The sequence below is a fragment of the Saccopteryx leptura genome, chromosome 2 (genome assembly GCF_036850995.1).
Source record: "Saccopteryx leptura isolate mSacLep1 chromosome 2, mSacLep1_pri_phased_curated, whole genome shotgun sequence".
Taxonomy (NCBI): domain Eukaryota; kingdom Metazoa; phylum Chordata; class Mammalia; order Chiroptera; family Emballonuridae; genus Saccopteryx; species Saccopteryx leptura.
Genome location: NC_089504.1, coordinates 278,519,525 through 278,531,808, shown reverse-complemented (window position 1 = coordinate 278,531,808; position 12,284 = coordinate 278,519,525). Strand labels below are relative to the sequence as shown.

The 12,284-nt window shown below is 42.5% G+C and overlaps 1 protein-coding gene across 3 annotated transcripts in view; it reads right to left on the bottom strand.

Annotated features, from left to right (window-relative positions):
- The window catches only part of DSTYK (dual serine/threonine and tyrosine protein kinase), a 65,431-nt gene that overhangs the window by 18,369 nt on the left and 34,778 nt on the right, over positions 1-12,284 (bottom strand). For all 3 annotated transcript variants that reach the window (XM_066361954.1, XM_066361952.1, XM_066361953.1), the window contains exons 3-6: positions 10,417-11,086; positions 3,455-3,687; positions 2,134-2,217; positions 823-999 (exon numbers count right to left, since the gene is read on the bottom strand). In XM_066361954.1, coding sequence (XP_066218051.1) covers positions 823-999; positions 2,134-2,217; positions 3,455-3,687; positions 10,417-11,086 — 1,164 coding nt within the window. The remainder of the gene's footprint in view (positions 1-822; positions 1,000-2,133; positions 2,218-3,454; positions 3,688-10,416; positions 11,087-12,284) is intronic.

The following is a 12,284-nucleotide window of genomic DNA, read 5'->3' as shown; positions in this document are numbered from 1 at the left end:
ATTTTTCCTCTTGGATGCACCCTCCCACAATGCATACACACACACACACACACACACACACACACACACACACACGAGACAAGCAGATGTCACATAATTTGAAAACTAGCATGAAAGCTGGAAAGTCATCCCTCTCTGTCAGTCATTCCTAAAATACTATAAAGTTACATAAAATTCCTGCCCCTGGATTTTCATTCCTTACTCAATGAAATGGGGAGAAATTAACTGACTCCTTACATTTTTCCTAGAGTTAAAATAGAAAAATATCCACATGAAAAAAATTTTTTTTTTCTTTTTGTACTTTTCTGAAGCTGGAAACGGGGAGACAGTCAGACAGACTCCCACATGCGCCCGACCAGGATCCACCCGGCACGCCCACCAGGGGGCGATGCTCTGCCCATCCGGGGCGTTGCTCTGTCGCGACCAGAGCCATTCCAGCACCTGAGGCAGAGGCCATGGAGCCATCCCCAGTGCCTGGGCCATCCTTGCTCCAATGGAGCCTTGGCTGCGGGAGGAGAAGAGAGAGAGAGGAAGGAGAGGGGGATGGGTGGAGAAGCAGATGGGCGCTTCTCCTGTGTGCCCTGGCCGGGAATTGAACCCGGGACTTCCGCACGCCAGGCCGACGCTCTACCACTGAGCCAACCGGCCAGGGCCATGAAAATTTTGTTGATGGAACTTCCTGTGACATCTTATCCTTTAACAGATAGAAAGAAAATATACTGATGACTTTTAAAAAATCACGTGGAGAGCAGAGAGTAAAATATTCCCCAATGGATGAGGTTCTTCTCTGCTTGATCCAACTATACCTCCTTTCATACCCACCTGCCTCAAGGAGGCTGCAAAAGCCTCATGAGAACTATTAAGCCGGGTCCGGAATTGGCTACAAATGCTTTTGGCCAGCTTGGAGGCACTGAGACTTTCAATGGCTTCCTGGGCCACCTTCCTCTTCCATTCTAGTGTGATGGTAGGTGGGCTCACCCACGTGATACGCTGGATAATCTGCCAGGACAAGAATAGTGAGAACACTGAGGAATGGGAGACAGAGCCATCAGAAAGAACCAATACCCTTCCCTCTCTGGGTTATGCATTCTTAAGAGATGAGCCATATGAAGTCTAAAATTCCTCTCCAATTCCAACTACCACAAAATCAGGGCTCAGCCCAAAGGAAAGCATCAAAGAACACTAGGCCTAGTCTACGTGCTCACAAACTCTCAACACATATCCAGTGCCAGAGACGGACTGATAAGTCCCTTCGTGAAGTCAGTAAATAACTCCACATAAGAGTCAGATCAAATTCCAGAAAAGGAACCACACTCATGGCCTTGGGCAATAAAGGCTGGTTCTTAGAAAACACTTAGGCTGGGACAAAGAAATATGAAGAAGCTATTGAAGCAGTCTTGTGGCTTCATAAAATATTATTTAAACACACCACTTTTCAGAGTTAAAGGTGGCAATTTTAACAATTATATCAGAGTGGGCACGAACCAAATTCTCCCAGGCAGACAAACTAGAACACACAGTCACCTCAACACTAATAGAAGATCCTAGATATGCATTCTCTATCAGAGTGACTAAGATTCATTTAAGCCAGGGGTCCCCAAACTTTTTACACAGGGGGCCAGTTCACTGTCCCTCAGACTGTTGGAGGGCCGGACTATTAAAAAAAACTATGAACAAATCCCTATGCACACTGCACATATTTTAAAGTAAAAAAACAAAACGGGAACAAATACAATATTTAAAATAAAGAACAAGTAAATTTAAATCAACAAACTGACCAGTATTTCAATGGGAACTATGGGTCTGCTTTCGGCTAATGAGATGGTCAATGTCCAATTCCATATTTGTCACTGCTAGTTGTAACAAGTGATATGACACACTTCTGGAGCCGTGAGGCGTCCGTCCCGCGTCACTGGAAGTAGTGCTGTACGTGAGTGACGCTGCGCTTTGCGGTGCCGCCACATACAGTGCTCCTCTCACTGACCACCAATGAAAGAGGTGCCCCTTCCAGAAGTGCGGCAGGGGCCGGATAAATGGCCTCAGGGGGCCGCATGTGGCCCGCGGGCCGTAGTTTGGGGACCCCTGATTTAAGCCAACCAAGGGCTGAAAATTCTTTCTCTAAGCAACTTCTACCTGTTTGATTTGCTCCCACAGCATCCTTGTAACTGAGGACCCTGAGTGAAATGTGACTTCGACATGATAGGCGGCATTTAAGATCTGAAAGAGAACACAACAAAAGAAAATAAGTATGTCCTCGGTGGCTTTTTTTTTTTAGAAAGAGAAAGAGAGGAAGGGATGGAGATGAGAAGCACCAACTCTTTGCTGTGTCACTTAGTTGTTCATTGATTGCTCCAGCCAAGCCAGTGACCCCTTGCTCAAGCAAGTGACCTTAGGCTCAAGCCAGTGATATGAGGTCACGTCTATGATCCCATGCTCAAGCCAGTGACCCCATGCTCAAGCCAGTGACCCCACACTCAAGCTGATGGGCCTGTACTCAACCCAGTGACCTTGAAGTTTCAAACCTGGGACCTCAGCGTCCCAGGTTGACGCACTATCCACTATGCCACCACCAGTCAGGTCTAAGTGGCTTTTTTTTTTAGTGACAGAGACAGAGAAAGGGACAGCCAGGCAGGAAGGGAGAGAGATGAAAAGCATCAATTCTTTGTTGCAATTCCTTAGTTTCCTTAGTTGTTCAATGATTGCTTTCTCATATGTGCCTTGACTAGGGGGCTACAGCAGACTGAGTGACCCCTTGTTCAAGCCAGCGGCCTTTAGGCTGAAGTCAGTGACCCCATGCTCGAGTGGTAAGCCCCTGCTCAAGCCAGATGAGCCTGCGCTCAAGCTGGTGACCTCAGGGTTTTGCATCTGGATCCTCTGTGTCCCAGTCTGACGCTCTATCCTCTACGCCACTGCCTGGTCAGGCCTGAATGGCTTTTTAAAAATTGCAATAAATGATATTTACTTCGAGAACATATAGTCTGGCATTGGCCAGGCAGTTCAGTTGGTTAGAGTGTCTTCCTGATACACCAAGGTTGTGGGTTTGGTCCCCATCAGGGCACAAATAACAATCAATAATAAATGCATGGATAGGTGGAAAAGCAATTTGATGTTTCTCTCTCTTCTTCTCTCTCTAAAATCAATTTTTAAAAATAAAAAAGTCTGGTCTCAAGGTTCTCAGATTTATCCCTCAGTATGTGTGCAGAGTTAACACAAGCTGATCATCTATTCTGTGACTATTTGGGCCCCTTTTCATCTTCTTGCTCATTAACTTAATGGCAATTGTACATTCACAAGCACCTGCCACAGGCAGAGGTCATACGATAGGAACACAAAATTCTAACTAGATCAGCAAAAAGTTAAAAGGGAAATTGTTGGCTAACTTAAGTTGGGCTTATGTGTGGATACTGGTTCATGTGTTATCTATGACATGGGGTCTTAAACATTCTTTCAGTACCTGTTTGAGATTATTACTGGTTATGTGAACTGAGACATCCTGAGACTTCTCCAGGCTCTGCAGACACCGTTCCAGGGTTCCGACAAAGCTCTCACGTAGGTAATCCACGGAGCTGATCAGCTTATTCGCCACTGCCTGATTCAGCCGAGAAATGATGAGTTCCTGGATCTGTCGAATGCAGCATTTGATCTCTCTGGTGCCCACTGGTTCCCCATTCTCAGGGACAATAACATCTGTGAAGGCAGAGAAATGAGTTAGTTTGCTGTAAGGGGAAGGGGTAAAATGAATCAGAAATGAAAGAGAAAGGACAACTGACACCACAGAAATACAGAGGATTATAAGAAAATACTACGCACAATAATATGCCAACAAATTAAACAATCTGGAAGAAATGGATAAATTCCTAGAACATACATACAAACTTCCAACTGAACCAAGAAGAAGTAAAAAATCTGAACACACTGACTACTAAGGATATCATATCAGTAATCAAAACCTTCCAACAAATAAAAGTCCTGGACCAAATGCTATCACAGGTGAATTTTACCAAACATTCAAAGAATTAACACCTATCCTTATACTATTTCAAAAAATTCAAGAGGGCCCTGGCCGGTTGGCTCAGTAGTAGAGCGTTGGCCTGGCGTGCGGGAGTCCTGGGTTCGATTCCCAGCCAGGGCACACAGGAGAGGCACCCATCTGCTTCTCCACCCCTCCCCCTCTCCTTCCTCTCTGTCTCTCTCTTCCCCTCCCACAGCCAAGGCTCCACTGGAGCAAAGTTGGCCCAGGCACTGAGGATGGCTCTGTGGCCTCTGCCTCAGGCGCTAGAATGGCTCTGGTTGCAACAGAGCAACGCCCCAGATGGGCAGAGCAACGCCCCCTGGTGGGCTTGCCGAGTGGATCCCGGTCGGGCACATGCGGGAGTCTGTCTGACTGCCTCCCCGTTTCCAACTTCAGAAAAATACAAAAAAAAAAAAAATTTCAAGAGGAAGGAAGGCTCCAAGATCATTTTAGGAGGTCAGCATTACCCCGATTCTAAAACCAGACAATATTGCAAAAATATATATATATATAGGTTAATATTTCCAATGAACCTGGATGTAAAATATCCTCACCAAAATGCTAGCAAACTGAATTCAGCAGTACATTCAAAAGATCATATACCATGATCATGTGGGATATAGTTCTGTGATGCAAGGTTGGTTCAATATCCACAAATCAACTAACATGATGCACCACATTAACAAAATAAAAGAATCATATGATCATATCAATAGATGCAGAAAAAGAATTTGACAAAATTCTGCCTCCATTTACGATAAAAACTTCCAGCAAAGGGGAATAAAGGAAGCATACCTCAACATAATAAAGGCCATATTTGACAAACCCAAGCTAACATCATACTCAACAGGGAAAAGCTAAAAGTGTTATCCTGAACATCAGGAACAAGACAAAGTTGTTCACTTTCACCACTTTTTTCAACATTGTATTGAAAGTCCTAGTCACAGAAATCAGACAAGAAGAAATAAAATGCTTCTAGATATGAAACATTATTTGCAGATGACATGACACTATATAGAGAGAACTCCAAAAATTAACATGAAAGAAACTTGAAACTACTAAAAGAATTCAGTAAATTATCAGAATATAAAATTAATATTCTTTAAAGTTACATTTTTATACACCAATAACAAACTATCAGTTTAATAACAAACCACATTTAGAAATAAATCCAAATTACAACTGCACCAAACCTTCTCCCCCCAAAAAACCTAAGAATAAATTTAACCAAGAAGGTAAAGAACTTATATTTGGGAAATTACAAGACACTGAAGAAAGATGCAGAAGATTTGTATCTTAAGAAGATACAGATAAATGGAAGCATAAACCAATCTCATGGATATGAAGAATTAACACTGTTAAAATGTCCAGACGACCCAAAGCAATATATAGATTTAGTGAAATCCTTATCATAATACCAATGGCATTTTTCACAGAACTGGAACAAATTATTCTAAAATTTATATGGAACTTCAAAAGGCCCTGAATAGGCACAGCAATCTTGAGGAAAAAAGAACAAAGTTGAAGTTATCATCCTACCTGATATCATGCTATTCTACAAGGTTATAGTAATCAAAATGGCATGGTACTGGCATAAAAGCAGACACATAGAACAAAGGAACAGAACAGAGAGCCCAGAAGTAGACCCATACCTATATGATCAATTAAGCTATGAAAAATGAGTCAAGAATGTACAATGGGGTAAAGACAGTCTATTAAATAAATGATGAGAAAACTGGACAGGCACACGCAATAAAATGAAACCTGACCACCTTCTTACTCCATATATAAGAATAAACTCAAAATGCATTAAGGATTTAAATGTAAGACCCAAAACCATAAAAAAAAAAAAAGGAAATAAGCTAGTTGGCTGTGGGGGGAAGAGGCAGGCACACTGAATAAAGGCATCTCCAAAGCCAAGGAGCTACCATGACAACAGCAGCAAAACAAATGGTCAGCTGTTGAACTGACCCCCAGGATGATATGAGGTCATGTAATCCTCTACTTAAGGAAGATAAAAATCCTGATAAGGAACAACTAGGTCTAGGATAAACCTGTTGACTTTATTAGTTTTTTGGTCACATTTATAAGAAGGGAAGAACATTTACTGAGTGCAGACTCTTTGAAAGCACTATAGTCTAATTTAATCCTCACAATTGCTTTCTCAGGTGGGTATTACTGGTTATATTTTATAGGTCAAGACACAGCCTCAAAGAGAGGACAAAGGGCACTGGGAGAAGGATGGTACAGCTGGAAGTACTACAGCCAGCATCTGAATCCAAAGCTCATGAATTCCAAAAGCCTCTGATCTTTGTAATATTTCACACTACCTGGCATATTGAGAACAACCCCAGGGTCCTGAATTCAACTCTAATCAATTACTAGATAAATAAAAAGTAAAACTAGAACATCAATTGTCTCCACCATGCCACTACTGCTCAGGATTAGAAACTGTTTTGCAAACCAGAGGACAGACTAAGGTAAGAGAAGATACATTACCTATAAAAACTCCACTCCGAAAAAGGCATTCTTGGTCTACTGGTGGAAAGTCAGCATCACCCCTTTGGAGGAAATCTGGCAATATCTACCAAAATTCTAAACTAACCAACCATCACCAACAAAAAATAAAACCCAATTATCAGAATACTAAATTAATATTCATTAATCAGCCCTTTGACCTAACTACTACTCTGCTTCTAGAAATTATTAGGGGAGTAGTAACAAATTAAAGTGCATGCATTAGAAGACAAATTTGTATGTACATTTATGGAAAGATCCCTAAGATATGAATTAAATGAAAAGGCAAGGGGCAGAAGATAATGAGGAAAATTGGATGACCGGGGACAGTATCTCCATATCTTTAAGTACCATGTATATACATATTATCATTTAAAAAGTATATATGTCATGATACTAAGTATGAATGCATTTCCTTTATTTAAAAAAAAATGAAAACCAGTCATAGAAATCTGGCTCCTCAGAACACGTGGTAGATCGCTTCTAAACCTATTTGTTGTTGCCTCAAGATTACCCACAAAAATGTCTGACCTGCAGTGGCACAGTGGTTAAAGCTTTGACCTGGAATGCTGAGATTGCCAGTTCAAAACCTTGGGCTTGCCCAGCCAAGGCACATAAGAGAAGCAACTACTGAGTTGATGCTTCCTTCCTCTCCACTCTCTCTTTTTTCTCTCTCTCTTCTCTCTAAAATCTATAAATAAAATCGTAAAAAAATGAAAGACTACCCAGAAAGGACTTAGGAACAAGATATGAAACAGACATGAAAGTTGTGTCTAATATACAGCCAACCAGGTACATAGATTCGCAAAATACACAATGTACTTAACAGAGACAGACATTTGATCTACTTGTTCCCAGTTACTTCCACATCTGTGGACTAACCCCTGTGTCCCAGACACTAAATACCATATTCCTGGCACAGAAAAGACAAACAGGTGTTTCACTGTCTACCCAACCTCGCTGCCCTACATGCACTCTGACGCCGGCACTGCTGCTCCAGTGTCTTCAATGACTCAGAAGACTTCCTAGGATTTCCACTGCAAGTGAGCACTGCTTACAGCTCCTCCCTACTATAGGAACTCAACGAAAGCCAACCATATTCCCTTTCTATCTATAAGTTTAAAGCCATACACTATTATTCACATACTCATTCGTTCTCCAAATATGTACTGTGACATACTCTGTATTATTTGCTGCAAGGGATATAATAATAAGACCCAAATTCTATTCTTCTTCACCTTTAGGACTTTAGAAAACAGAAGAATATAATTATCAATAATACTAATAAAAGACAGAAAGTAATACGCCAGCAATTCCAATTAAAAATAAAATGCTTTGGGAGGTCAGATGACCACAGTGGTTATTAGCTAATAAAATTAAAGACAACTTCATAAGAAATGTTACTTGGAAGAGGCCTTGAAAGGTAGGTAGCATTCACAGACAATAAAAGACATTTCAGGCCTGACCAGGCGGTGGCGCAGTGGATAAAGCGTCGAACTGGGATGCAGAGGACCCAGGTTCAAGACCCAGAGGTCACCAGCTTGAGCATGGGCTCATCTGGTTTGAGCAAAAAGTTCACCAGCTTCAACCCAATGTCGCTGGCTGGAGCAAGGGGTTCCTCGGTCTGCTGAAGGCCCGCGGTCAAGGCACATATGAGAAAGCAATCAATGAACAACTAAGGTGTTGCAACGTGCAACGAAAAACTAATGATTGATGCTTCTCCTCTCTCAGTTTCTGTATGTCTGTCCCTGTCTATCCCTCTCTCTGTCTCTGTAAAAAAAAAAAAAAAAAAAGACATTTCAGGTTTAGAGCAAGGCACGAGCAAAGAAAAAGTCAAAGAAGAATATAGAAGACAGCAAGTGGCTGAGAGCAACTGGAACAGAAATTACAGACAGTGCATAGTAGGAAGTAAGACTGGAAAAGTTGGTAAGGCCTAGGCTTTGGAAAATCTTTAATACTAGGTGAAGGAGTCTTAGTCTAACTTAATCTGTAGAAATAGGGAGCCAATAAAGATGAACTGGAGAAAGGAAAGATGTCAGTGAGATCAATCAGATAACAATAGTTAGACTAAAGAAGAGGGAATAGAAAAGCAAAGGTAGATAAAAAACATGGAGGGATACTCATCAGGAGTTGCCAAGCAGGGATCCCCAAACATTTTACACAGGGGGCCAGTTCACATCCCTCAGACTGTTGGAGGGCCGCCACATACAGTGCTCCTCTCACTGACCACCAATGAAAGAGGTACCCCTTCTGGAAGTGCGGGGGGGGGGGCAGATAAACGGCCTCAGGGGGCCGCATGCGGCCCGTGGGTCTGTAGTTTGGGGACACCTGATAATGCACACCCGCTTAGCATCATGACACACATACTTTAACTAAACAGTTAAAGACCATGCTGAGGTTTTGAAGCTGGGTACCAGGAAGATGGTGGCATTAAGTAGCTGGGAACAGATTATGAAGCAGTCAAGCATAAAAAAAGAAAGTATGGGCTCACGAATCAGACCATATTGATTCAAATTCTGCCTCTACTATTTAGGAGTTGTATGACTTTGAGCAAAGTACTTAACCTGTTCATGCCTCAGTTCCCTCATCTAGAAAATGGCGATAAGTAGAATCCTCCCAGGGAAGTTGTTTTTGGGGTATGGGGGGAAATGAGGCTAGGTCCCATGTCAGAAATTCTGATGAATTAGTAGTCTCGAGTATCTGTATTTTTTTTTTAATTTTATTTATTCATTTTAGAGAGGTAGGGGGAAGAGATAGAGATAGAAACAGAAATAGAGATAGAGATAGAGAGAGAGAGAAAGAGAGAGAGAAGGGGAGGAGCAGGAAGCATCAACTCCCATATGTGCCTTGACCAAGCAAGCATGGGGTTATGAACCGGCGACCTCAGTGTCCCAGGTCGATGCTTTAGCCACTGTGCCACCACAGCTCAAGCACATCTGTATTTTCCAAAAGCCTGCCAGGTGATTTGGTTATGATTGAGAACCTAAAGCATAACTTGCAAACCACATCACTTTGGAAGGGGGAGAGCTAATTTTATGCAGGGAGGTTTAAACAACTGTCAGTATACAAAGTCAGAAGCATCTAAAACTTCAGACACCAAATGACCTGACTAACCACTCTGGCCCAATTTTGTTATAGCCATTTGTAAGAATGGGACCACCAGAAAAGCTAAAAACACTCCTGTGGGAAATCCTCCTAAGTTGGGTTTCAAGAACAGCTTGAAAAGAGAATGGAGACCATGACTCATACACAAAAAGGACCAATAAAGAATGGGCTATGCCAAAGGAGCCAAAGTTAAAGCATGAATTAGTTACATTCTTCAAGCAGCTCTTCTCCAGCTCCATTAAGATCAAGGAAATCGAAATTATAAACTGTAGATTAAAAAGCACTATTAGGATGGCTGACCGGTAGTGGCACAGTGGATAGAGCGTCAGCTTGAGACACTGAGGTCCCAGGTTTGAGACCCTGAGGTTGCTGGTTTAACTGTAGGCTCATCTGGCTTGAGTGCAGGATCACCAGCTTGAGCGTGGGGTCGCTGGCTTGAGCCCAAAGGTCACTGGGTTGAGTCCAAGGTCGCTGAATTGAGCCCCCCAGTCAAGGCACGTATGAGAAGGAATCAATAAACAACTAAAGTTATGCAACTAAAAGCTGATGCTTCTCATCATCTCTTGCTCCAAAAAAGAAAAAAAAAGCACTATTAGTATAAATTTCCCAAAAGTTGGGCTAAAGTCCTGGGAAAGAATGACAGTGGTATTTTCCAGGAAGGTCTCTGAGAACAAGAGGCCACCTTGGCTAAATGACTTATGGTGGGCTCCTGCTGATGACAGCAGCTGGAAAGGGTAGAGGTCCTGTAGTCCTGGCACCCCACCAAGCTCTCTGGGACCTACCTTTAAACTCCATGTTGGCAGCATCATCCAGAAGTTCCTCCTTCATGGTGTTAAGTGTCTCAACAATCATGTCCTTCATTTCCTCTTGCTTCCGGTTGGCAATGTTCATCAGTGATTCATACAACTCATTCTCCATTTTTCGTGTATATTCCAGGCGTTTGGGAGTAATCTGCAGGTCCCGCTGCATGTCAAAGGCCTGGTTAATAAAGATGTCAAGGCAGCAGCAGTGCACTAGGTTCAGGGCCTTGGCTGCATCCACCAGGCGAGCCTGTAGCATCTGGTGAGCAAATGTGCTCAAGTGTCTCAGCTTATCACTTTGTTCCACCAACATGCTCTGGGCTTTGGCATCCTGGCCAAGGACCCCACAGTTACAGTGACTGATGCTCAGATATCCCAGGTCAATTAGCTGGCGATGCAGTGGTGACCTTTCATTCTCCATTTTTTTGGTGGAGGAGTCAATTATCTCTGAGCCCAGCTTTGGTACTTTGAAAAAGAAGATGGGAGAAGAGAAATACTTTCGAATTTCCTGAAGCTCTTGCTCATCCCTCTTGGAGAGTTCATCTTTGTGGAGTGCATAGGTTATAACAGGCAAGAAATCATTCACTAAGTCACCCAGAACATCCACTGTGGGCCGGAGGCCTTGGCACGGTGCTACCACAACGTCCACTTCCTGGAAGGGCAACGGGGTCATATCAGCACTTCAGGGTCAACCAATCCTTGCCTCCCCAAAAGTCCCACACTGAGACCAAAATCCAGATCTATAATGGGGCAAATGGACTTTGGTATGCCCCAATCATCTGTCCACCTCCTTCCTCAGTTACCAACACTCCCTGGTGCAGCCCAGGCAGGCAGGCACTCATCTAGAGAGAGTGAAAAAACAAGTAAGTAAAAAGGATGGCAGTCCCTGAAGCCATTTCAGACAAAAAGAATACTATTTAATCCTGTCTTCCTATGTTGCTTGGAAACTCACTGATTCTCTGCTAAAGAAATGAGACAAATAATGGAAGAAAGAACTACGTACTATAGAAATGATCAGACTGAGAGTATGTCTGGAACGTTCATCTCCTTGTGCACTCCTCTCACACCTCTGTCCCCACATTTCTAACTTGGCTAACTCCCAAGCATCCTTTAAATCTTGATGTGTATGTCATATTACCCTTACAGCAGTGGTCCCCAACCCCAGGGCCACAGACTGGTACTGGTCCGTGGGCCATTTGGTACCGGTCCGCAAAGAAAGAATAAATAACTTACATTATTTCCGTTTTATTTATATTTAAGTTTGAACAATGTTTTATTTTTAAAAAATGACCAGATTCCCTCTGTTACATCCATCTAAGACTCACTCTTGATACTTGTCTTGGTCACGTGATACATTTATCCGTCCCACCCTAAAGGCCTGTCCGTGAAAATATTTTCTGACATTAAACCGGTCCCTGGCCCAAAAAAAGGTTGGGGATCACTGCCTTACAGGGTCTTTCCTATTACATAATCCCAAGCACTCTCTGCCTCTCCTTTTCTTAATATTCAACCCATTTATAGTTTATTGATTTAAAACACATTTCTCCCCAATAGCCAGTAAACTCTTTGAAGGCAGAAACTGTCTATCATGTTCACGATTATAATTCTAGTGTCTAGCACATTCTAAGTTCTCAATATTGTTGAATCATTCAAGCAACTAAAAGCCAGGTTTGCCACACATTATTACTGTCCTACTCTAAGAGTCTTTAGGTATCTCAAAGTCTCATCCACCTAAGTTTTGGAAATACCTTTATTTTCATGATCGTTTGGTATAACAGAGACCAAGGTTTGCCTATTCAGTACTTAGCCTCTGCATTATTTGGGAAGGCAATACCCTCTACAGCAGGGGT